This window comes from Pristiophorus japonicus, chromosome 15, assembly GCF_044704955.1.
Source record: "Pristiophorus japonicus isolate sPriJap1 chromosome 15, sPriJap1.hap1, whole genome shotgun sequence".
NCBI lineage: Eukaryota > Metazoa > Chordata > Chondrichthyes > Pristiophoridae > Pristiophorus > Pristiophorus japonicus.
In genome coordinates, this window is record NC_091991.1 from 24,638,993 (window position 1) to 24,665,788 (window position 26,796).

At 42.4% G+C, this 26,796-nt stretch overlaps 1 protein-coding gene across 3 annotated transcripts in view; it reads left to right on the top strand.

Annotated features, from left to right (window-relative positions):
- The window catches only part of ano6 (anoctamin 6), a 148,620-nt gene extending 126,129 nt beyond the window's left edge, over positions 1-22,491 (top strand). For all 3 annotated transcript variants that reach the window (XM_070900236.1, XM_070900234.1, XM_070900235.1), the window contains 4 exons: positions 2,905-3,110; positions 9,340-9,551; positions 12,610-12,715; positions 16,297-22,491. In XM_070900236.1, the coding sequence (XP_070756337.1) occupies positions 2,905-3,110; positions 9,340-9,551; positions 12,610-12,715; positions 16,297-16,506 (734 nt within the window). In that variant the 3' untranslated portion in view covers positions 16,507-22,491. The remainder of the gene's footprint in view (positions 1-2,904; positions 3,111-9,339; positions 9,552-12,609; positions 12,716-16,296) is intronic.
- The last annotated feature ends 4,305 nt before the right edge of the window (positions 22,492-26,796 follow it).

A 26,796-nucleotide genomic window follows, 5' to 3' on the forward strand; every position in this document is an offset into this window, starting at 1 on the left:
CTCCCCCCCTCCCTCTCCCCTTCCCCTCCCTCTCCCCCTCCCTCTCCCCCCTCCTCTCCCCCCCTCCCTCTCCCCCCTCCTCCCTCTCCCCCTCCCTCCCTCTCCCCCTCCCTCCCTCTCCCCTCCCTCCCTCTCCCCCTCTTCCTCTCCCCCTTCCTCTCACTCCCTCCCTTCCCCTCCCTCCCTCCCTCCCTTCCTCCCCCTTCCCCTCCCTCCCTCCCTCCCCCTTCCCCTCCCTCCCTCCCCCTTTCCCTCCCTCCCTCCCCCTTTCCCTCCCTCCCTCCCTCCCCCTCTTCCCCTCCCTCCCCTTCTTCCCCTCCCCTCCCTCCCCCTCTCCCCCTCTTCCTCTCCCTCCCTCCCCCTCTTCCTCTCCCTCCCTCCCCCTCTTCCTCCCTCCCTCCCCCTCCCTCCCCCTCTTCCTCTCCCTCCCTCCCCCTTCCTCCCTCCCTCCCCCTCTTCCTCCCTCCCTCCCCTCTTCCTCCCTCCCCTCCCTCCCCTCCCTTCCACCCCTCCCCTCCCCTCCCTTCCACCCCTCCTCTCCCCTCCCCCCCTCCTCTCCCCTCCCCTCCCTTCCACCCCTCCCTCCCTCCCTCGCTGTCAGAAACACAGACACTGATGGACAGAGAGAGAGACACTGACACAGAGAGTGAGAGAGACACACACATTGCGCGGGGGGCGTTCCAGCACGCTGTTGGAGGGCTCCCGGTGCTGCAGTCAGTGAGTAGAAAAATTGTTATTTGTTGATTTTTTTGTAATTTAAAAAAAAATTTATTAACTTTTTTTGATTGATTTATTGGTTGATTTATTGATGTATTTATCATTTATTATTGATGATGGCTCTTTCGTTGTAAAACTGAAGTGTTTAATGTTTGTAAACTTCCCTTTAAACCCCCTCCCCCCATTCCCTACGCCTGATTTGTAACCTACGCCTGATTTTTCTAAGTGTCAGCAAGGTTTTCCTGAGCGTACAAAAATCTACACTTACTCCATTCTAAGTTAGTTTGGAGTAAGTTTTCACTGCCTAAACTTTCAAAACCGGTGTAAGTGGCCGGACACGCCCCCTTTTGAATAAAAAATCTGTTCCAAACTGAAACTGTTCTAACTGACTAGAACTGGAGCAAACTAAATGCCGAGAATTGCAATTTCTAAGATACTCCATTCTAAACAAAAAAAACAGGAGTAACTCAGGCCGAAACTTGGCGCTTCAGTATCTACCGTTTGTTCCTATGAGGGAGATTTTCTGCTTCTGCATTCCTGATGCACAACAGAAGTGCATATTGAGAAACTGTCCATGATGTTTCATCCATTTATTTTAATGGACAGAAAATCCTGGACTGGGTGTGAACAATTCCTGCCTATGCTGTCGTGACATATGCTAGGAACATTCAGGCAGACAATCTCCCCTATAATTTATTGTATTATAAAGAAAAAGAATGACATATATCCAGGAATGAGCTTGAGAAATAGAGATGCACTTCCCTTGACCATTTTTCATCTTGTTTTAACGATTATTGTCGTGCCATGTTTCTGCCAGCAGATGACAACATGGCTCTAAATATAATGATTTATAAAATTGTTTCACAAACCGTTGTGGCACCACTCCTGCTCCATTAAGGCAGGGTGGAGGGGGTGGGGGTAAAAATATGTACTGCTGTTTTGCATATCTATATGAAAGGACTTACAAGCTGAAATACCCTGGTGAAATTGTTGCTGTTAACCTACAGAGTTTGGATTTCAAAATGGAGAAATTAAAATTACACAAAGTTTATTTTTGCTTAACTTTTTAAAATAAATTTTCCAAACAAGAGCTTAATTAGAAAATACAAAACTGCAGAATGACACTTTTAACTTCGAAGCAAGTTGTTTGTGTGCTTTATAGTTTTTGTTTTGTTTTAAATAGCAAGATTAGTCTCACCAGGAGCCCTCATATATTTTGTTTTGAGTGCATGAGGAGCCCATTCTTACTGTGCATACTGTTGTCTCTGCATATTATGGTAGAATTGTTTCTGAACATTGCAAAGTTTCATAATGACCCTCTTGGTAATGTCTGGCTGGTGATAATTTTGAAAAGTGTTTTTGAATCCACTTTTACAGCTTGATTCCCATAAAAATAGTAGGGAAGTGAGGAGTTCAGAAAACTGTCAGTGTATGGGTTTGGTGACATTCATATAAAATCTGATATATACATGACTTTTTCTTGAATATGTTATCACCTCAAAATAGAGGAGAGACATGTTAGAGCTGTTATCTTTACTCAAATGACCTTATGAGAGATTTATATAATACAAGACGCTTGGATAGCGTGCAGACACCAACCTAATGATCAATAATGGGCTCGCCAATTTCATTTAGATGGGCACTCTCTGTAAGTGCAGACATGCAAGCCATAAATTCTTGTTTGAAACAGGCAGTTAGTTCACTAACATATCACTTCAGAATCATGAGGCAATCTGTTCAAATACACCATTTGTGAAGTCAAATTGAACAATCTTCATATAGAAGCCTCTGCGCAAAGACAAACATGCTATATATACATAGCATTATTGAACAGATTAGGGTAGATACGCAGTCTGTTGACCATGCTAAATCTTGCATCGTGGACTGTTTGTTTATTATAGCAATACTCCTTTACTATTTCTCTAAATAGTCTCAAGGTTAACCGTGCACTGCATGGTGGTACCTCCCTTCACATGTTTAACCCTGGATCTTTCCAGACTCACCAAGAGTAAGTCTTGAACACAAAAGACTCCTGTGCCATGAACTTGTTAGTTGGGGTCTGGACTGCCAGAGCATTTGCTTGTGATCCTTGGCAGCAGCTGTATACTTAATGGAGCAGGAAACCTGATCATGCATAAACAAAATGATTCACAAATAATTAATTTTACTTTTTTGTTCATTTTGCAGTTATACAGTTTGGTTTTGCCACCATTTTTGTGGCATCATTCCCTCTGGCACCTCTGCTGGCACTGATTAATAACATAATTGAAGTACGAGTAGATGCTTGGAAAATGACCACTCAGTTTCGCCGCATTCAACCAGCCAAAGCACAAGACATTGGAGCCTGGCTGCCGATCCTACATGGGGTGGCTGTATTTGCTGCTGTGACAAATGTGAGTGGAGCCTTTGAATCACGTGAGAAATTAACAACACTTCAGAATGTATTGCAGTCGATTATCTGGTCTACAAGATGTATAGCTATGCACAGTTACATGAGTTTTAAATAGAATTTTTTTTAAACAGCCAAGTGGCAAAGTACATTGTGCATCAGGTGGTATGCTAGGGGTTTTTCATTATAGTGTTCAGTTTGTCTATTCTCTTGTCAGTCTGCTAGACATAGAAATACCTACCTCTTTCCCAATAGGAGGGATATAAAACTGGAGGAAGAATCAGTTCAGTTGACATGTTTTGAACTTTATTTTTAAGGCAAGGTTCTTTTGTTCCCTTTTCCTTCATCTGCCTGGGCTGACACCTAAAGCAAGAACCCACAGCCATACATCCTGCTCCCAAACTTCCTGTAAACATTGCCCAACTGAGACTCTTCTGCCTGATTTTCCACCTTTGGGAGATTAACAGTCTGTACGCAACGATTTGCCACTCAACACAACTCAGATTGGGAACTAAGTGAAGTGGAACTTGGTCCTGTATTCGTCCATGTTCTGTAGCAATGAATATTAGCAAAGCACTGGGTCCTTGTTTGATTTTTCCCTTGGAAGATACCAAAGTCAGCTCACTCACCTGAGCTGATTTTTATGCATCTCCAAAAAGCCAACGATACAGCAAACCTGAAACCTGCCTGAATATATGTTAATTAACAAAGATTCATCTTTGCTTTTGTTTGATGGTATGGTTATACACTTAGTACAGATGGCTATAATTTTCTTGTACAAATAATATTCATCAACCTTCTAAGATATTTTAGACTACAACTACATACATATATATGCAAATTTAATTAAGTCAGTAAATTAAAGCAAAGCAGAATTTATATTCATCAGAACAAATAGTGTCGCACCACTGTTTGCATCATTGTTAATTCAGTGAAACCTGTACAAACGGACACCTGCAAAAAAACAGACACTTATTGACAATCCCATATAACGTGCATTGTAACAGATACATCTTGAAACCATAGCAATCTGGAAGGACATACAAAAAGGAAAAGGAGGTGGGGTAGCTCTATTGATAAAGGATGGAATCACTGCAATAGTAAGAAATGATATTGGCTCAAATGATAATGGTGTTGAAACAGTTTGGGTGGAGATAATGAACAATAAGGGGAAAAAGTCACTGGTTGGCGTAGTCTATAGGTCCCCTAACAGTAGCAACTCTGTTGGTCGGAGCATAAACCAGGAAATAGTGGGGGCTTGTAAAAAGGGAACGGCAATAATCATGGGTGATTTTAACCTCCATATTGATTGGACAAATCAAATTGGTCAGGGTAGCCTTGAGGAGGAGTTCATAGAGTGCATAAGGGATGCCTTGAGCAGTATGTAACAGAACCAACCAGGGGGCAGGCTCTCATAGATCTGGTCCTGTGTCATGAGACAGGATTAATAAACAATCTCCTAGTAAAGGATCCCCTCAGAATGAGTGATCATAGCATGATTGAATTTCAAATTCAGATGGAGGGTGAGAAAGTTAGATCTCTAACCAGCTTAAATAAAGGAGACTATGAAGGTATGAGGGCAGAGTTGGGTAATGTGGACTGGAAAAATAGATTAAAGTGTAGGATGGTTGATGAACAGTGGTGTATATTTAAGGAGATATTTCACAACTCTCAAGAAAAAAATATTCCAGTGAGGGGGAAAGGGTGTAAGAGAAAAGATAGCCATTCGTGGCTAACTAAAGAAATAAATGACGGTATCCAATTAAAAACCAGTGCATACAAAGTGGCCAAAACTACTGGGAGGACAGAAGACTGGGAATCTTTTAAAAGCCAGCAAAGAACAACTAAAACAATGATTAAGAAAGGGAGGATAGTCTATGAAAGTAAACTAGCACAAAATATAAAAACAGATAGCAAGAGTTTCTATAGGTATATAAAAAGGAAAAGAGTGACTAAATTAAATGTTGGTCCCTTAAAGGACGAGACCAGGGAACTAGTAATGGGGAACATGGAGATGGCAGAAACTCTGAACAAATATTTTGATTCAGTCTTTACGATAGAAGACACTAATAATATTCCAACAGTGGATAGTCAAGGGGCTATAGGAGGGGAGGAACTTAAAACAATCACAATCACTAAGGAGGTGGTACTCAGTAAGATGATGGGACTAAAGGCAGATAAATCCCCTGGACCTGATGGCTTGCAACCTAGGGTCTTAAGAGAAGTAGCAGCAGGGATTGTGGATGCATTGGTTGTAATTTACCAAAATTCCCTGAATTCTGGGGAGGTCCCAGCAGATTGGAAAATTGCAAATGTAACACCCCTATTTAAAAAAGGAGGCAGACAAAAAGCAGGAAACTATAGACCAGTTAGCCTAACATCTGTGGTTGGGAAAATGTTGGAGTCCATTATTAAAGAATCAGTAGCAGGACATTTGGATAAGCAAAATTTGCTGGAGTTCTTTGAGGATGTAATGAACAGGGTGGATAAAGTGGAACCAGTGGATATGGTGTATTTGGACTTCCAGAAGGCATTTGACAAGGTGCCACATAAAAGGATACTGCACAAGATAAAAGGTCACAGGGTTGGGGGTAATATATTAGCTTAAATAGAGGATTGGCTAACAGACAGAAAACAAAGAGTCAGGATAAATGGTTCACTCTCTGGTTGGCAACCAGTAACTAGTGGGGTGCCACAGGGATCAGTGCTGGGACCCCAACTATTTACAATCTATATTAACGACTTGGAAGAAGGAACTGAGTGTAACGTAGCCAAGTTTGCTGATGATACAAAGATGGGAGGAAAAACAATGTGTGAGGAAGACACAAAAAAATCTGCAAAAGGACATAGGCTAAGTGAGTGGGCAAAAATTTGGCAGATGGAGTATAATGTTGGAAAGTGTGAGGTCATGCACTTTGGCAGAAAAGAATCAAAGAGCAAGTTATTATTTAAAAGGACAAAGATTGCAAAGTGCCGCAGTACAGCGGGACCTGGGGGTACTTGTGCATGAAACACAAAAGGATAGTATGCAGGTACAGCAAGTCATCAGGAAGGCCCATGGAATCTTGGCTTTTATTGCAAAGGGGATGGGAGTATAAAAGCAGGGAAGTCTTGCTACAGCTATACAAGGTATTGATGAGGCCACACCTGGAATACTGCGTGCAGTTTTGGTTTCCATATTTACAAAAGGATATACTTGGTTTGGAGGCAGTTCAGAGAAGGTTCACTAGGTTGATTCCTGGGATGAGGGGGTTGACTTCTGAGGAAAGGTTGAGTAGGTTGGGCCTCTACTCATTGGAGGTCAGAAGAATGAAAGGTGATCTTATCAAAACGTATAAGATTATGAGGGGGCTTGACAAGGTGGATGCAGAGAGGATGTTTCCACTGATGGGGGAGACTAGAACTAGAGGGCATGATTTTAGAATAAGGGGCCATTTAAAACAGAGAAGAGGAGGAATTTCTTCTCTCACAAGGTTGTAAATCTGTGGAATTTGCTGCTTCAGAGAGCTGTGGAAGCTGGGACATTGAATTAATTTAAGACAGAAATCGACAGTTTCTTGAGCGATAAGGGGTTATGGAAGCGGGCAGAGAAGTGGAGCTGAGTCCATGATCAGATCAGCCATGATCTTATTGAATGGCGGAGCACGCTCGAGGTGCCGTATGGTCTACTCCTGTTCCTATTTCTTATGTTCTTAAATTACTAACTACAGACAGCTATAATGCACCAAGTCCGTACAACTTAAAACACGGAACACATAGGTCAGCCCAAGGCACCAGCAGGTGAAAGAAACAGCTTCTGTGGAATGGGGAGATCATTACCCAGTATTCATAGCAGCAGAGAAACTGTCCTATCTCTGGGATTGAAGGCTTGTATAGCTCGATCCCAGAGATAGAGCGGCTTCTCTGCCACTGGATGCTGGGTAAAGGAAGTTGCCATTCTAAAATGCTGGGAACTGAACCGGGCAACACCACATCTTACTCCATCGGTACATCAGGTACTGATGAGCTAAGAGCCCCCTCCCCACATCCATTCCCAGAACTTCAAACATTCAGAATTGCAGCACAGAGAGGGGGTCCCGGACAGGGTCTGCAGGACATTAATTTCCCCACCCCACCCACCAATTTGGCCTGGATCTACCAGGCACCCCAGCCCTACAGCAGCCACCTTCCCCTGTGCAGGCTGCCAACATAGCACATACCAGGATCACAATATCCCTCCCTCAATGAAAAAGAACGCTGGGATAACAATGAACTGGGAAAGCCAACAAACAGAAAATGAACTGAAATCACATCCTGTTGGCAGGGCTCCAGAATTAGGCATGATTCCAGGTGAGGGCAAAAAAAAGAAATGCTGCAGGAGATTATGGCCTCATCCAGTATACTGTACACACAATGACTATTTTAAAAATAAGGATCCCTGATGCAAGTAGCTTAGGTGTCCCTAATGTACAGGTTTCACTGTAGTAATATCCAATAATAGACAGAACTCAACACAGCATATCTCCAGAGAAGAACAAACTCGCAGTGTGACAAGACTAGAAATTCATTGTGCCGGATTTTCGGGTCAGTGGCGAATGATCGGCGATAACCATTAGTTACACTTGCACTTGTCCACATCTTTACGAGCATCTGGGACCTGTGTGAACAAGGCAAGCAACTGTGTATCTACTCAATCAGATTGAGGAATTGTTAATGAGTCTAAACCAGGAAGTGTCAGTTAGAATGTTGAATTCAATGTCAAATCAGGTGCAGAAAGTGAAAAAGGGAAAGAAAGATTGGATTAAGAGCGAGATGAAAGAGCCAGAAAGAAAATGGTTTTTTTAATGTTGTTTAATTTTTTTTATATCACCAACAATAATTTAAATATAAAGGAATGAGTTTCCACACAGTTAATTTTCAATGACAGAGAGGTTGTTTGGCATTAAGACTTATCACGGCTTGAAAAGGGTACTTAGAGTGGAATTGTCAAGCCCTAACTTTTTCTGCCGAGTTTAGTACGTATCTATCAGGCAAGTACAGCAACTTCATGCCTTTCAATGTATTTGAATAGTGAGAGTCTCGGCGAGATACCATTATCACACGGCTTCTGGAGGAGCACCGCATCTCGGACAGCAACTTCCTGATTTCCATGTTTAACTGCGCATGTGCCGCTGGACGTTGTTGTCTAACAGTGGGCCGTGTTAGCCTCACCATTATTTCCGGCTATTGATTTCTACTGATGCATTGCATAAAAACACCAACTGCATTGTGTAGTATTGACCAATATATAACCTTATTTTCTTTGTGCCTCTGTGAAGCACCTTTGGACATTTTTCTGTATATAAATGCAGGTTCATAATGATGACAATGACTACAGTCTCAACAATAGCAGGTCTGAGCAGACATAGCTGAAACTCAGGGCAAAAGAGTAGGTCATACAGTTGGCCTCTTCCTTCCAGACCTGCATAGGAAAAATTAACAACTATTCCCATTCCTGATCACTATCCAGTGACATTTGCTAGAAAGGGTGCATTCAATTTCAGAAAGGGGCAGAATTGGGCTCTTTTGTGATGTTGTCCTTGTTATATACGAATAAAGAGTCTGACTGAATACTGTGAGCTCAAAGTAAAGTGCAACCGTCGTCTTTTATTGCAGGTCTCCAGAGTGCCTCTCCAGCCTGTGAGGCCTCCTTAAGTACCTGTGCTCCAAGGGATTGTGGGATCCCTTGGCACTCCAGGGGATGATCCCTCTGGTGGCTGTACAAGCTATATACAAGTTTACATACATAACAGTCCTTGGTTCAAATAACCTGATGATATTCACTGGCCAGCCTCAGATTTGAATAATAGTCACTTGGACAAGATTCTGATGGCTGCTGTTCATGAGAAAGGGGAAGACAATTGTAAGGGAAGTCATACATTGTTAAATATGCTACAGAAAAACAGATGATAACTTTAAATTTTGATTTCTATATGCATTTAAAGCTAGAGATTATACTTCAGACTTGTGACTCCTTCTGAGGTATCCACTTATATATATTTAACACAAGTAAACCAAATTTTATGGAAATAGAAACCGAAAATGCTTGAAATACTAAGCAGGTCAAACAGCATCTGTGGAGAGAGAAACAGGATTAATGTTTCAGGTCGATGACCCTTCGTCAGAACTCTTATAGAAATAGAGTATATTGTACACCGTTTTGTTTTCTAATCGATCTTTTAAAATGACACTTGCCTTTTTCTTTTTGTTTATAGGCATTGATCATTGCCTTTACATCTGATATGATTCCTCGGCTTGTTTACTACTGGGCATTATCAGTGCAACCTTATGGAGACTATAGCAGCCCAACCATGCGTGGTTACATCAATAGTACTCTCTCTGTTTTCAGAGTCGCTGACTTCAGTAATCTCAGCAAGCCCATTCATCTCCCTCACTGGTTTGACCCTGAAAGCGATACCACCTGCAGGTTAGTGGTGCCGATATTGTACATAACAATGGCCCAGAAATTGCTGGAGCACCATCTCTATTGGACTATTTTCCCCAACCTTCAGATTGTATTATTTTTCTGCCGCAAATTGCTGGAAATGAAAATTGATAATGGCATGGCGATGTCTATGGTTCAATTGTCTATATCTCCTTAACCAGTGAAACTTAAGGTGGAGGAAGATACAAGTGTTCATTTTAGGGTTGAGATGGCTCCAACATGACACATCTGATGATGGAAATTTAGGCCCCAATATTCAGAGCGGGGATGGGAGTAAGATTATGGGCCTAAGTTTCCACATGATTTGCGCCTGATTTTTAGGAGCAACTGGTGGAGAACTGACTATCTTAGAAATCGCAATTCTCCATTTTTTTTTCTGCAGTTCTAGTCAGGTAGAACAGTTCTACTTTGGAACAGAATTTTTTCTTCAAAAGGGAGCGTGTCCGGCCACTGACACCTGATTTCAAAGTTTCCACAGTGAAAACGTACTCCAAACTAAAGTAGAATGGAGCAAGTGAAGATTTTTGTAGAACTGAAAAAACCTGTTCTACACATTAAAAAATCAGGCGTAGGTTACAAATTAGGCGTCCAGAACGAGGTGGGGGGGGGGGAAGGGAAGTCATTAAATTCTATAATAAATCCTTATTTATACTTGTACAAATATTATACAAATAAATCCAACCTGAATAAACATTTATAAGCAAAGAAAAGATTAAATAAACCATCTTCCTACCTGTGTGAAAGTGCTTCAGGCAGGCCTTTCGGGACCGAAGGCTGAACGGGCCGGCCCGAGAAGGCCCGTCCCCAGCACAAGATTTACAGGTAGGTGGCGTTTGGTTGGGTCGGGGAGGTTCGGTTCGGGAGAGAGAGAGAGGGAGGTCAGGTCGGATCCAGTCCGGGAGAGAGAGCGAGAGAGGGAGGTCAGGATCCAGTCCGGGAGCGGGAGTCGGGTCCAGTCGGGGGGGCGGGGAGCGGGAACAGGAGTGCGGGTCGGGTCATTCGGGGCGGGGGGGGGGGCGCGGGTGTCGGGTCTGGTCGGGAGGCAGGGGGGTGGGGTGGGGGAGCGAGTGTCGGGTCTGGTCGGTGGGGGGGAGGAAGCAGGAGCTGGCCGTGGGAGGAGCCTTATTCACGCAGCCTCAGTGAGGCCATTCGGCCAGGGCTAGGGGCTGCGTGCTTCGGGCCCCTCCCACACAATTCGGCGCCTGGAGCTACTGCACTTGCGTGCCCACTGTAGCGCACATGTGCAGAGGTCCCGGCACTGTTTTCAGTGCAGGGACCTGGCTCCGCCCCCCCACAGCTCGTGCTGGCTGCGCCGAGGGCCAGAGGACCTGCAAGTAGGTGGAGAATACCGAGGATTTTTTTAGGCGCACTTTGTGGCGCGAAAAACGGGCGTCCAGGTCGGGACTGCGCCGTTCTAGGCGCGTGTGGAAACTTGGGCCCTATCAGTCATCTGCTCTAGTATCTCTCCAATCAGGCATCTGCCCCTGCCATGGCACTAAAGCGTCCCGAATCAAAGTCAGAAATTACATCCTCTGTAACTATGACTGGTGCTTTTTAAAAATTCATTCTCGGGTTGTGGGCATCACGGCAAGGGGTCTGGTATTTATTGTCCATTCCTATTTGCTCTGAGAAGGTGGTGGTGTACCTACCTTCTCCTTGAAGGCTCGCTGGGCCACTTCACAGGGCAGTTAAGACTCAGCCACGGTGGTGTGGGACTTGAGTCACATGTAGGCCAGACCAGGTAAGAATGGCAAGTTTCCTTCCCTAAAAGACATTAATGAAAGGCGGGTGGGGTTTCAACAATCCGACTGCTTCCTGGTCACTTTTATAGATATCAGGAGAGTGCATTATCCTTCATCATCCTTGTTGACCTCTCAACAGCTTTTGACACGGTCTAATAAACCATGATTGCATACACACACAGATGGAATTTCCACCCCACTTCTGGTGATGTTACAGCGGGAGCAGCTCCAAGGTATTTCCTGGTCCTTGTATTAGGTTTCCATGTGCGTCAGACAGCCAGCTGGCCACCCTCCAAAAAATTCGCAATCTATTGTGACTTTAAATTTTTTTTTAAATAAATATCTGTGTAATTGACTTGTGTGGAAATCACAACCTTTGTAACAAAATAGCAGAGTCATGAATGTTTTTTTTCTTTTATTATTACCTCAAATCTCTTCTTGCTCCTCCTCTCCCAATAATTGCAGCTCATGCCAGGACAGGTGCCAGCATTAAGTAGGCATTCTTCATGTATGAGCTTGAATAGTGACTGTCAGTAGCTCATTCAGTCAATTAAACATTTAACTGTTGCACTAATTAAAATGGCTGAGCATTCAGATCACTAATAAAGTGTCAGTGCGATGGGCTGAATGACCTCTCTTTCATCCAAACAACTTGTGTCCAGGATATAGGGGTAAATGTTCTGAATTAACATCCTGGAGAAGATGTTCATTCAACAAAAGCACATAGCTGGAATTCAATCAGTTTGACCAACGCGATATGACGTCCATTATGGGCGAAAGATCGTGAGGATTGTGCTGACCTCCACATCAGAATTCCCAGTATGCATTCCTGTTACGCAAAGCACTGCTTCAGGAGTGTTAATTCGTAACATTTGCCCCATAGGATGAACACAGCCTCATATTACTATTAAAATCAAGTAAATAAAGTCACAAAATGTGTAATTTTGACATTTAGTTCAAAACTGCTTTACACTAAGGCCCTGCTTTTATCAAAATATCACTGTGTTCATAGTCTTCAGCATATATCTTGGGAAACTATAAACTTACAATGCAAGTTTCAGCAGATGTAAACAAAAAGAACTTATTAAGTACAGATCCAAATTAAGCAGGAAGAAAGTTGATTTTAATTTTGTTTCCCAGAACAATTTGACCGGGGTGTTCATTTCCCTGGTTCTAATCACTTTGTTTTAGCACTTGCACTCCTAATTGTATGCGTGTCATATATGCAAAGATGTTACCTGCATAAATTTTTGATAATGTGCACTTGGAATGATGCAATGGTTGTCATTTTTTGTTAGGTACCGTGACCTCCGATATCCTCCTGATCATCCTCTGGAGTATCACCATAGCCTTTACTTCTGGCATGTAATGGCTGCAAAGCTAGCCTTTATTATCATTATGGAGGTGAGGAATATTTTTTTGATTATTTTTGGAAGGGTAATATTTGTGGTTTGATCGATGATATTGACCCCATGTCAGTAAGTGGAGTGACCAGTGTCATAGGTAAGAGTCTTTCGCGTTTAGCAAGGAATACTTGAATCTGCCTGCCATGAAAAAAATATTCTTTGTATTCTAAGGACAAGCAGCTCTTGGTAGCATCAGTTCTGGAATACATTTTTTTTTAAACCAATAAATGTAACTTCACATTTGAATTATAACTTTTGACCTTCATGTGTGAAACATCATTTTTTGGCATCAGTGTGCTGTCACCTACTGACTCAAATGCGTAGTAGGGCATGTCATTGTAACAGTGATCAAATGTCCATTGAAAAACTAAATATCATTTGACATATGATTAATTATAATTTGAATACAGCAATATCAAACATAAGCTTCTCTTAGCACAGAGATTTGAACAGACATTGGGCCCAAATTTGCCCAGGAGTTGCTCTTTTTTTTTGGAGCAACTTGATTTTTCTGGAGTATCTTAAAAATCCCCATTCTGCACATTTAATTTGCATCAATGTGAGTGAGTTAGTTAGGATTTTTTTAGTTTCGTTTATTTTTGTTCAAAATGGAGCGTTACCAGCCACCTACGCTTGTTTTGGCCATTTAAGCCAGTTTGGATAGCTAATAGTTGCTCCAAAATAACTTAGGTCAGCGTATGTGGCTGTACAGAAAACCCTTGCGGAGAGTTAAGAAATCAGCGCAAGTAGCCAGAGATTTGGGGGGGGGGGGGGGAGCACAGAGGACCTTGCACAGCACTAAACACCTTCTCAACAACATTCATGAAGCATAAAAACCATCAATAATAAAAAAAAAAATAAATATAAAATAAAACTTGTCCAACTTTCATACTTGGCCCGGGAAGTCAGCTGGCCGGCTGGTGCGGGGATAAGTGCGGTGGGTGGGAAGCCTGGGCAGGAGAGCAGTGAACTGGCCACACACACAAGAAGCAGCAGGCTGGGCTCACAGAAGGAGGCTACAGGAGGGAACTTAAAGGGGAGCTGGCAGGAGGGCTAATACGTTGCGGGCTGGGATGATACGAAGGTAATTCACACCGTTCCCTTCACCGAGGCTTGCTCTGCTTTTGCAGTAGCAAGTCCACATTTTACCTTTATGTCGAGTGACAACATCGAGCACCTGCAGGCCAAGTATCACTCAATCAACCTACATAATTGTCCCAACAATGCACCTCTATTTCATCTTCAAGCAGGTTTAATCGGATTGCAGGTTTCCACGTCCCACGATCGCAGTCCTGATAGTTTCTAAATGAAACTAGCAGTTAGCTCTATTTAGGATAGATGAGCTCATTTTATGCTGTAAACTCATCTCCACTGAGAATAGGACTGAAACTATCCGTGAGTCTTTCACTTGACTTTCTTCATAACTGATAAAGAGGCGAATCATCACTCACTCTCCTGGAGATGGGATGGCAGCGGCTGGCCTGTGCGGCAGGCCACTCGGCCCGGGATAGGGGCGGGACACGTTGGGTCCCACGCTGCAGGCGCGCATCATCATCATCATGAAGGAGCTACTGCACATGTGGACAGCTGCCGGCACTCTTTTAGGCGCAGGGCCCCAGCACCGCCCCCCACTGTGTTTGCCATGCCTTGCCAAGCACTAGGACGGTCCACAGAGTGGGGAGAATACGGCGATATATTTTCAGTGCCGTTTTGAGAGCAGAAAGTCGGCGCAACTCGGGTAAGTGCGCCGAAAAAACCGGAGGGCCAAATTTAGGCCCATTGTGTGGGAAGCTGCATGAATGGGATCAGCTAGCTTTTCTTAGTGCAGATCTCCTAGCATGGGGCACTATCAGAACCACGGTCAATTACCTGCCCTCATCTCGCCAACGTGGACTGTTGTTTAACTATGTGCGTCTTCTTTAGAAGATCGCCATTGCTGTTTGAGTATTATGTGAACAAAATATGTATGCTTTTTGTTGAAATTCATTTGACACACATTTATATACACACGCAATTATAATTAGCTTCTTTATAAGAGAGAGAATTACACAAGAGATGTTTACCCTAACGCAAGTTTGCCAATTTAATATACAAATTTGAGAGCCAATTGTTTAAGTGCCTGAATAGTAAGTAATTTGTAATTTTAGCCACTGAGAAATGGACAGCAGTAGTGAAGAATAAGAACCAAGGGGAAAAGTGACCCAGGAATGGCTCTATTTCTAAAGCATGCCACGTTGCTTTGTGGGAGTTATTCCATATATGTGTAGGTTTGGAGTTTGCCAGCTTGAGTCTCTTCCACACTCCCCATGTTGCTGCAGTGGCAATGTCTATTTTTCCAGTTTCTCGCTGATGCCTGTGGTCATCAGCTCTTTGGTTGCTTCAGCGGCAACTTTCTCCCCAAACAAGGTTAACCAGAAGTGAGACAGGTAAGAAAAAATAAACAGGAAAAAAACAGGGTATTCAACTGGAGAGAAAGAGAGCAGCAGGAGGAAAGGGATAAGTGAAGGAGAGAGAGTAAACCAGAAAAAATAAATACAAAAAGTAGAATAGGATAGGGCAAGAAAATAAACCATAAGGTGAAAGAAAAGGGAAGCACAAGAATGTGAGAAAGGTCAGAGGGAAGAGAACAAAAGAAAGAAGAGAACAGAAGGTGAAAATAATAGAGAGAGAGAGAGAGAGACACACAGACAGACAGACAGACAAACGGGGGGAAGAAAGAAATGGAAGAAAGGAGAAAACACAGAATGGAACCGGTCACTTCTTGTAAGCTCTTTGAGAGCTCACAATGCCAGGCCCAATTATAGGCTGGGAGTTTGCCCACACTGTGTGCCAAATCAAGTGAGGGCACCACATTAGTGTCTAGAGGGATGCTAATTGTGCACCCTCCAACTAATGACTGATGGTAGGCCTAATTGGAAAATCTATTCCACTTTCTCTTGTCATCTCTGAATATATCTCCGAGTCATTCTCACAATCTCTCACACTTTTCTTCCCTCTGTCTCCTTTCTCTTCTACTCTTTTGTTGTCTTCCCTTTGTATATGGCTCTCATATAGTTTTGAATTTATCCCTCTGTACTTTTTCTTCCTTTCTCTCTTTGGTTGGAGAAAGGGAATAAGTGGGTTTGGCTTGGGAGAGCAGAGGCAGCGTGGGCTGGGACCGCACTCCGTGGCCATGCTCAAAGTTGGGGGGGACATTTGGGTTGGCTCGAACATAGAGCCTGAGTGGATCAGGGCCTGGTTGCTTGGGAGGAAAAATGTTTGAAGTGAAAAGATTAAAACATTATTTAAAAAGTAGAAAGCAAAAGGTAAATGTATATTAAATAATTACAAATAGGGAAAGTAGAGTAAAACTAAAACTAGGAAGTACGGGTTTAAAAAAATGAAATACTTTGCCTTTTATGTGGAATTAATTGTTGGAATGTGAGTGATTCATGGTTACTACATGATCACAAGATTACTACATGATCACAAGATTATCATGTATCAATCACTAATGCTGCAGGAAATTTTCAATATTACATTCTTAGAGAAACAAACCCAGAATTTATAACAGAAGATTTGTTTTTTACTATTTTTCAGCACATTGTATTTGGGGTGAATTTCCTTGTGTCTTACTGGATTCCTGATGTGCCAGATAAGATTAAAGAGCAAATTAAACGGGAGCGCTATCTGACACAGAAGATTCTGCATGAATCTCATCTTACAGACTGGCACAGCAAAATGATGGATGCCTCCAGAAAACTAGTCCATGGTTCAAAATTCCCAGAATCCAAAGGGATGGATATATAAACACCTGTGGCATAAACATGTAATTTAAAAATGTTTTTTTTAAAGTAGAAGGGAATTTCTTTCATTGTTATTCTGTTTGGTTTCCAAGACAGATATTTCTGGTTGCATTGTATATAAACCTGTAAATGAATTGTCTTATAGTTTGTATGTCATTTGTCCAATTGCATTTTGTTTTGAGTCACATTGACACAGTGATGTTGCTCAAGATGTTTCAACAGTTCATACAAATGTCATTTGTTGTTATATCCGCAGATGCTTGACAGACAGGACACGTCAAATATCATGAAATATGGAATTTTGGACACTTTTTAGAATTTAGAAATAAAGAAAACAAATCATTGCATTGTATTGTATTAACAAGAAGGCTGTGAACAAATTTAGGTGTCAGCTGTGGCTCAGTGGTATCACTCTAGCCTCTGAGTCAGAAGGTTGTGGGTTCAAGTCCCACTCTAGAGACATGAGCACAAAAATCTAAGCTGACATTCCAGTGCAGTGTTGAGGGAGAGGCCCAGTCTGCACTCTCAGGTGGACATAAACGATCCCATGGCACTATTACAAAGAGGAGGGGAGTTATCCCCAGTGCCTTGGCCAATATTTATCCCTCAATCGACATAACATAAAAAACAGATTATCTGGTCTCTATCATGTTGCTGTTTGTGGGAGCTTGCTGTGCTGCATTTCCTACATTCCAACTGTGGCTACACTTCAAAAGTATTTCATTGCCTGTAAAGCGTTTTCTGATGTTGTGAAAGGCGCTATATAAATGCAAGTCTTTTTTTTTCTTTTCAAATAAATAGTAGCCTGGATTTTCTGATCATTTTCAGCTTGCAGCCCACAGTTGATATGATGATATGCCCCTGCATCCTTCAGCTACCTTATATTGGAGGATTCCCTTGGGTTGATTTCATAAGTGAAGGAGCAGTTCCTGGAGAAGACTGGTGATGCTTAATGTACCCTGTAGTACAATGGCATTCGTGGTCAGCTCTGAAAGTGTTCAGTGTGAGAGATGAAGGATAATTGTAGGTGTTTAGTACACTGAATTAATGGATAGTAAGAGTAGGTTCTCCTACCTTGACCATGCTGGTACGGTCTTTAAACTTCTTCTGGCATTGAATCCAAGATACAATATGACGCTCTTGGCACTTATACTGATAGCTACCTCCTGCCATTCTAGTTGTGCCATTTTCCTGGGGGGTCCCACAGTGCTTCATCTGGAAGAAACTGCCTTTCTGTGCCTCACTTCTGTAGCAGAATTCATAAAGCCTCACCTGAAATTACCTTCTAGACATTGTGAACCACTAAAGAAGCTTTCTGCCTTGAAATGCCAGAAACCACAATGGTTGCCCCTTTAAGCTACTGCACACCTATAAATCTGGTAGCAACATCTGATTTCCTGCCCTGCAATGGGCAAGCTCCCAACTAACACTAAGAACTCAACGTGGTAACAAGGCGCTGTCAGTGCACTAAAGATCACGTGTGCGCTTTTCCTGCAACTTCCAGTTGAGATTATGCCCAGTCATAAAAACATAAGAAATGGGAGCAGGAGTAGGCCATACGACCCTTCGAGCCTGCTCCGCCATTCAATAAAATCATGCCTGATCTACGGCAGCTCCACTTTCTAACCTATCCCCTTATCCCTTGATTCCCTTAGTTTCCAAAATGCGGGTCTTCAATATACTCAACGACTGAGCATCCACAGCCCTCTGAGGTAGAGAATTACAAAGAATCACAACCTTCTGAGTGATGAAATTATTTCTCATCTCAGTCCTAAATGGCCGACCCCTTATTCTGAGACTATGACCCTCTAGTTCGAGACTCTCCAGTTGGAGAATATGCGCTAGTGTTTCTAATCTATTTGGGTATGAAGGGGTTAAACCATTCATCAACCAGTGCTGATCATACTAGTGTTTTTAGAATGATAGTAAAGCAGAGGGAAATCCTGTCAATCTAAAGTACTCTCACTCTCTCACCACCATTTAAAAAAATATATATGTAATTTGTTCTGCCAGCTTTTTAAAGTGGAAAGCAAATCCCGGTGGGGATCAATAACCTTTCCAGTTCTGTCTACTGGTCTTGACACTCCAATGCAGTTAGACAGTTCAGTATCTGCCAGACCTGACAATAATTTGCAACTGTTTTAATAATGTGGAACTGATTTAATGGCCATATTGTCCTTTATGTGTAAAGCTAAATGAAAAAGCAAAACCGAATGAAAGTAGTAACTTTTGTTTATTTTTTACTGCTATTCCAAGTCTTGCTCCTAATGTAAAATTATGTTTGTTAAAAGCAGAGTAGAAGTTTTCCGTTAAGAGCTGTTAAAACCTTTTTAAAGGCCAATTATAGAAACGTTATCAAAATTGGGTGGAGGGGGATACAAATAAAAAAAGTGAGGTATTATTACCTCACATTCACATCTGTGAGTTAGTTATATAAAGAAAGGGAACATTTTAAAGTATTAGACAAGACCGTAAAATTTCTTTTAAATTAAATACCTTTTTAAAAAAACAATGAATTAACTGAATAAAACAGTGGGGGTGGATTTTTACAGAGGTTCTCTAGCTTGTCATAATTTTGGCAGGAAATCCACAGAAACCATGGTTTTACCAAGGTTTCCGCAGCTCATCTACTGAAGTTACACTGGATGACCGGGAGAACCTCCACAGAAATTCACCCCCAGTACATTTTCCCCAGAAGAGAATTTAGGGAGTTTTGCAATAATATACAGTAGCACTGATATATTTCACTTACCATGTAACACTTGTTTCAAGTATTTCAATGGAAGATTAATAACTGTTATTAATCCAGCAATGATGCAGATGATCAATAATTACCTCAAATCCTCTGTATAGAACACAGGAACTGCCTTTTGACATGCAGCTGTTTAGGGGTAAGGAGCAGCCGGCAGCTGTCACAGTTTCAGTGTCTTGTGATGTACAACTGGTATCTGTCAGAACATGATGGAGATTACATCCAAAATGATGAAAAGTAATTCCAAAAAAGTGCAGGCGCCTCCTGTCACAGGATTGGATGCCATTCAAGATAATGGGAGTTTCTCAGCACGAGCTGCACAAAATGTCCATTGTATTAAAGGCTGCTTGTCTTTGGTCACTTGGTGGGCACCATCCCTCACTGAGGAGGTTGTGCAGTTTAGTCCATCTCTTCCCACGCATTGTTAATATGTGTAATAAGGTGCAATCACATCTTTGTAAAAAGAACAAATCAAGAAATTATCCTATCTGAACTATTAGAAAGAAAAACATTATTCAATAATTTCAACAGATTCTTTTTATCTGAATATCAAAAAACTGTATGAATAAATATGCACAGTATGCCTTTTGCACCTTTACAACTTTATATTTTTTAATGAAGCAACATTTGTAAATAATTGTTCTTCTAACTAAAAGTATTTTCTATAGAACTGGTACTAACACATTTCCTTTTTGATTAACATTGTGTACCTGTAATATTAAGTAACTAACAGTTAATTAAGACAAGTTGATATAGAAGCGAAACATGTATCATTAAAAATGTGGTGGCATAAATACATTTGCCATTATTGACTAGTTGGGATTGCTTGTTCGACAGCAACAACATTCTAATAGACATTTTCATTCTTCAATTCTACATGTTATTTTAAAATTTAAAGAATTTTCTTCCCATTGAAATTAATCTTTAATATGTCAGATCCTATTGTACTGGGGGAGCTGTATTTTGCAAAATACCAATTAGGCAGATAGAGCACATTGTATACCATTGTTTTCTCAAATGTATGCTTTCCATTATAAACATGAACATAGGATAAGCTTTCTCTAGTAATCTACTATAATTTACAATTTTTGATTCTTACAAATTCATAAACAATCCAATTTAATTTGAAAAATTTGTATCTGATTGCCCTGTAAATTACAATCTTACTGTTATCTAATCCTGAGATCACCTCTTTTGTATCAGTTTAAGGATCCCAATTGCCATTAATCATTTAAGTGTAAATTCATGACATTTACTGCTGTAAATAACTGTAAATGTTTATATCAGGGTCCACAGGGTTTTCTGTTCTTGACAAATGCAATACCTGAGGAACATTTATTTTATCTGGTAATCTCTTTTAGATGTGGGACTTCCCTTGTGAACACTGCAACTTGTAGTTAAATCAGCATTTTTGCAGATCCTTTAAGTGCAATTATTGTATACTTCACAGCTGGATCAGATACATTTTTGTTAATTGTACTGTCAAGTGCCAATTTAACAGTGTGAAAAGGCATAATTATTGGGTCAGATTTTTTGGTAAAAATAACAGTGAGGCTATTGGCACTCACCATTTTTAACGCGTAAATCGGTCAGCAGCTTTCAGCAACTGTACATTCGCAGATAAATGCATTAAGCAGGAAATTTCTGTCCGAGATGCCCTGCTCCTCCAGAAGCTGCATGATAGCGGTATCTCGCCAACAGATTTACTTCAAATACATGGAACGACGTGAAGTTACTGTACTTATACATACTAAACTTAGATTTTAATTATTTTAGATTTTAATTATTGCTGTAAATGTTTTATTTTTTTTCACTTTCTCTTTCCATTTCTTTTGTCTTGCGATCCAATCTTTCTAACCCTCTCTTTTTCACTTTCTGCATCTAATTTGACATTGAATTCAATATTCTAATTGACACTTCCTAGTTCAGATTCTGTGCTGCTGATCAGTCTGATTGGTTAAGGAGATACCACTGTTACTTGGCCTGTTCACACAGGTCGCAGATACTCTGTAGAGGCAGAAACCTTCATCGCATTTAAAAAGTACTTGGCTATGCACTTGAAGTGCCATAACTTACAAGGCTATATAGATTCTAAAATGGGAAAAAATTGCTTATTTGGAAAATATAACTAGCTTATTCTGCACAGCTAAGCCCTGCTCACTATACAAAGCAGTGAATGGAAGATGCGTTTTGTGTTTATAGTGTTATTGGGAAGAGAATCCATTCAATGGATAAACAATTCTACCCCAGTATATTGCTTTGCTTTAAGCTCTGGTTAGGATAAAGTTAACATTTAAAATGTATTAATGTTTTTTTCATTTTTGCTAAAATGTTAATTGTATCAATTTAACTCACAAAAGGTTGCCTTTATTGTTTAAGCAAAATATCAGATATTCATATCTATACTATTGCCAAATAAGTGCAGTTTGTTTAACCCTAAGGGCTAGAAATTCAGTTTTCGGTAAAAACGGTATTTTTTTGCCAAAATTACTGTCTTCGCTTCACTATTGCTATCAGACCCGTTATTCAGACCTTAATTTGTGCAGCGGTAAAAATTGGCATTGCACGAATATTTGCGGCGCAAACCATGAATTTTGGCAACTTTAGTCCGAGGCTGATACGAGGCTGCGAGAAAGGCCTCGGGAGGGGGGGAAAGCACCCCCCAAAAAAATTGGAAAAAACTACAAAAAAATTCACAAAACATTTACAAGACACTTATCTATCGAATCGCTGAAAAATAATTTAAAAATAAAATCTTTAACTTACCTTTTTGCAGGTCTTCATACTTGCAGGACTGCTACGACAGATTTAATACCTGTCGGTATTCTGAATGCAGAATACGGGTGCGAAGAGAGCCAAATTTCTGGTGAAAACACTATTCGACTGTTGCACGGCGGCGCCCCTCTCCCAGTAGTACGCGGAAAGTGCCGTTGCACAAAGGTCACTGAATTTCCCGCTGACCGAGTTTTCGCCAAAAAGGGTGAAATAGCACCAAAAATCCGGTCGCAAAATCGCTGAATTTCTAGCCCTAAATGTTAGTTGAAAAGGTTAGTTCTATATGTGGCTGAACAAATATATGGCTGAAGCACGATATTTTATGTTAGGAATGTTTAACATGTTTTACTAAGTACCTTTTCTTTAAAATCTTGTAATGAAGCCAAAATATAGATACTTTATTTTGTTCTGTCATAAATGTAATTATCGAACACACTTCAGTCTTTACCAAAGAGCACCAATAATTTGGAATAAAAAATATTCGTTTTTAGTTTTGTCTTTTTCTTGAAAGCATTTGCTATGTTAAAAGACAACTTTACCCCCGTTGTATTGTGAATATGCTGATAAGTTAACTGCATTCAAGATTTGTTTTATTGGGAAGGAGGCATTGAGCAAAACTATTTCTGGTGATCTTTATTTTGTAATTCGAAGTATTTCCCAGGTTTCTGAACAAAAACAATTAATTTCATTCATTTTTGAACCCGTGACTTGACACTGGTTCTATCAAAATTTGTGGAATGTCTTTTTTTTTAGTTTTTAGTTTGAGTTTTTTTTAGTTAATAAAATGGAGTACCAGTTCCTACAGAACGTTCTACAGTAGACAGATTCATGATTTAATCTTTCAGTAATACATTACATGTATGGCATTGAGACAGGAGGGAGATGGAAATAGTGAGCAGGTCCTGTACAGGACCCAAATAAGTAGGCATGCTAAAGGGCTGATGGACTTTCTCATTCCTGACTCCTTCTTAAGAGGGTAACTATGTTCTCTCAGGAGCCACCTTCTCTTTGAATAAGGCTGACACAAAAATTGCCTGTTTCCCACTAAAAGTGTCAAAGCCTTAATGTCACTTCAATCCAGGACTTGGGCACATAACCTTGACTGTCAATCCAGTACACTACTGAGGACTATTATATTTGCAGAGGTGCCATGCAGCAGAATAAATGTTAAACTATCTACCTATTGAATTGGTTTAGATTGACAGCAACAAATTACAAATTGCATTTACGTAGCGTCTTTAACGTAGAAGAATGTCTCAAAGCACTTCAAAGGATTAATCAAAAACTAGACACCCAGCCAAAGAGGTGATATCAGGAAGGATGATCAAAAGCTTGGTCAAAAAGGTGGGATATAATGGAAAATTTTCCTTTCAGAGGCAAAATAGTTTATTAGACAGGGAATTCCAAAGTGTTTTGGCCTAGGCAGCTGAATGCATGATAATCAACGATGTGGTAAAGGGGGTGATGCACAAGAGTCAGAGGAATGGAGTGTTTGGCCAGGAGTGTTGTAGGGTTGAAGGAAGTTGGAGATAAGGAGGAGCAAGACCATGAAGGTATCTGAACACAAGGATGAGCATTTTAACTTGTACTTGGGGGCGAATGTATGTCAGCGAAGACTGGGGGGAGATGGATGAACGGGACTTGATGTGGGATAGGATAAGGAAAGCAGGTTTTGGATGAACTGAAGTTATAGGATAGGAGGCTGGGCAGGAGAGCATTGGAGTCTAGAGGTGACAAACGCATGGATGAGGGTTTCAATAGCAGATAGCCTGAGGTAGGGGCAGAGGTGGGCAATGTTACCGAGATGGTAATAGGTGTTTTTTTGTGATGGAGAGGATAAGGGGTTGGAAACTCAACTTGTGATTGAACAGGTCGTCAAAGTGGCGAACTATCTGCTTCAGCCTGAAACGGTGGCTATGGGGAATAGAATGGGTAGCATGGTCATCATCAGCATCATAGGCAGTCCCTCAGAATCGAGGAAGACTTGCATGAGTTCCTAGGTGGCTATACAGTCCAATACAAGAATCACAGTCTCTGTCACACGTGGGACAGACAGTGGTTGAAGGGAAGGCTAGGTGGGGAGCCTGGTTTGTCGCACGCTCCTTCCGCTGCCTGCGCTTGATTTCTGCATGCTCTCGGCGACAATACTCGAGCTCAGCGCCCTCCCAGATGCACTTCCTCCACTTAGGGCGGTCTTTGGCCAGGGACTCCCAGGTGTCAGTGGGGATGTCGCACTTTAACAGGGAGGCTTTGAGGATGTCCTTGTATCGTTTCCTCTGCCTGCCTTTGGCTCATTTGCCGTGGACGAGTTCTGAGTAGAGTGCTTGCTTTGGGAGTCTCGTGTCTGGCATGCGAACTATGTGGCCTGCCCAGCGGAGTTGATCAAGTGTGGTCAGTGCTTCAATGCAGGGGATGTTGGCCTGGGTGAGGACGCTAATGTTGGTGCGTCTGTCCTCCCAGGGGATTTGTAGGATCTTGCGGAGTCATCGCTGGTGGTATTTCTCCAGCGACTTGAGGTGTCTACTGTACATGGTCCATGTCTCTGAGCCATACAGAAGGGCGGGTATTACTACGGCCCTGCAGACCATGAGCTTGGTGACAGTTTTGAGGGCCTGGTCTTCAAACATTCTTTTCCTCAGGCAGCCAAAGGCTGCACTGGTGAACTGGAGGCGGTGTTGGTTCTCGTCATCAATGCCTGCTCTTGTTGATAGGAGGCTCCCGAGATACGGGAAGTGGTCCACGTTGTCCAGGTCCGCGCCGTGGATCTTGATGACTGGGGGACAGTGCTGTGCGGCGAGGACAGGCTGGTGGAGGACCTTTGTCTTGCTGATGTTTAGTGTAAGGCCTATGCTTTCATATGCCTTGGTAAATATGTTGACTATGTCCTGGAGTTCAGCCTCTGTGTGTGCACAGACGCGGGCATCATCCGCGTACTATAGCTTGATGACAGAGGTTGGAGTGATCTTGGACCTGGCCTGTAGATGGCGAAGGTTGAACAGCTTCCCACTGGTTCTGTAGTTTAGTTCCACTCCAGTGGGGAGCTTGTCAACTGTGAGGTGGAGCAGGGCAGTAAGGAACACTGAGAAGAGGGTTGGGGCATGATGCAGCCCTGCTTGACCCTGGTCCGGATGTGGATTGGGTCTGTGATGGATCCGTTAGTAAGGATCACGGCCTGCATGTCGTCGTGAAGCAGGTGAAGGATGTTGACAAACTTTTGAGGACGTGTGAAATGGAGGAGCACGCTTCATAGACCCTCGCGGATGACAGTGTCAAAGGCCTTTGTAAGGTCGAAGGCGGCCATGTATAAGGGCTGGCGCTGTTCCCCGCAATTTTTCCTGCAGCTGTCGCGCAGAAAAAATCATGTCCATTGTGCCCCAGAGGGGACGATCTCCACACTGCGACTCTGGGAGGAGCTACTCGGCCACGGGGAGAAGAAAGTTGAGGAGGACTCTAGCGACGATTTTCCCAGTGGCTGATAGCAGGGAGATTCCTCTGTAGTTGCCGCAGTTGGACTTGTCCCATTTTTTAAAGGTGGTCACTGTTATGTCTTGAATAAAGAGTCAGACTGCAAACTCAAAGTAAGGTGTGACCGTAGTCCTTTATTACAGATCTGAGTGCCTCTCCAGCCTGTGAGGCTTCCATATATACAGGTGCTTCCAAGGGATTGTGGGATCCCTTGAGACTCCAGGGGATAAGCCCTCTGATGGTTAGACATGGTATTTACAGGTTTACATACAAAACAACCATTCCCCCCACCCCCAAAGTCAATAGTGTAACTATTTACAATGCGAGTCGATCCAGGGCCTTCCTTTCCCTGGTTGATCGTCTGGTACAAATGCTGTTTTGGTGAGTCGTTTGTTGGGCCCTCGCTGGGCGGCTGCGCAGCTGGCCTTGCTGGGCGTCTGGGGGTGGTGAGTCCTGCTGGGCTGCTGTGGGTGATGGGGTTTTGCTTCGTGGTCAACCGCTGGGTCGGTTGCCACTTGTGTGTGTGATGGAGGGTCGAAAAAGGTAGTCTATTGTGGGTTATTCTGGATAGTCCGTAAATCTGAGTTTGGTTTGGTCCAAGTGTTTCCTGCAAGTGAGTCCATTTGAAAGTTTGACCACAAACACGCTACTCCTCTCTTTGGCCAAAACGGTGCCAGGAAGCCACTTGGGTCCTTGTCCATAGTTCAACACAAATACAGGATCATTTATCTTAATTTCACGTGACACATTTGCGCGATCATGGTATGTATTCTGTTGAAGCCGCCTGCTCTCTATCTGTTCGTGTAGATCAGGGTGGACTAACGAGAGCCTTGCCTTAAGTGCCCTTTTCATGAGCAGTTCAGCGGGAGGGACCCCAGTGAACGAGTGGGGTCTTGTGCAGTAACTAAGCAGGACTCGGGATAAGCAGTGAGCCTTCAGTTACCCTTTTCAAGCTCTGCTTGATTATTTGAACTGCTCGTTCTGCCTGACCATTGACGCTGGTTTAAACAGGGCAGATGTGACATGTTTGATCCCATTGCGGGTCATGAAATCTTTGAACTCGGCACTGGTAAAGCATGGCCTATTGTCACTCACAAGGACATCAGGCAGGCCGTGCGTGGCAAACATGGCCGGTAGGCTTTCAATGGTGGCAGCGGACATGCTTGCCGACATTATCACACATTCAATCCACTTGGAGCACGCATCTACAACCTCCAAGAACATTTTTCCCAAGAATGGGCCTGCATAGTCGACATGGACCCTGGACCACGGTTTGGAGGGCCAGGGCCATAAACTTAGTGG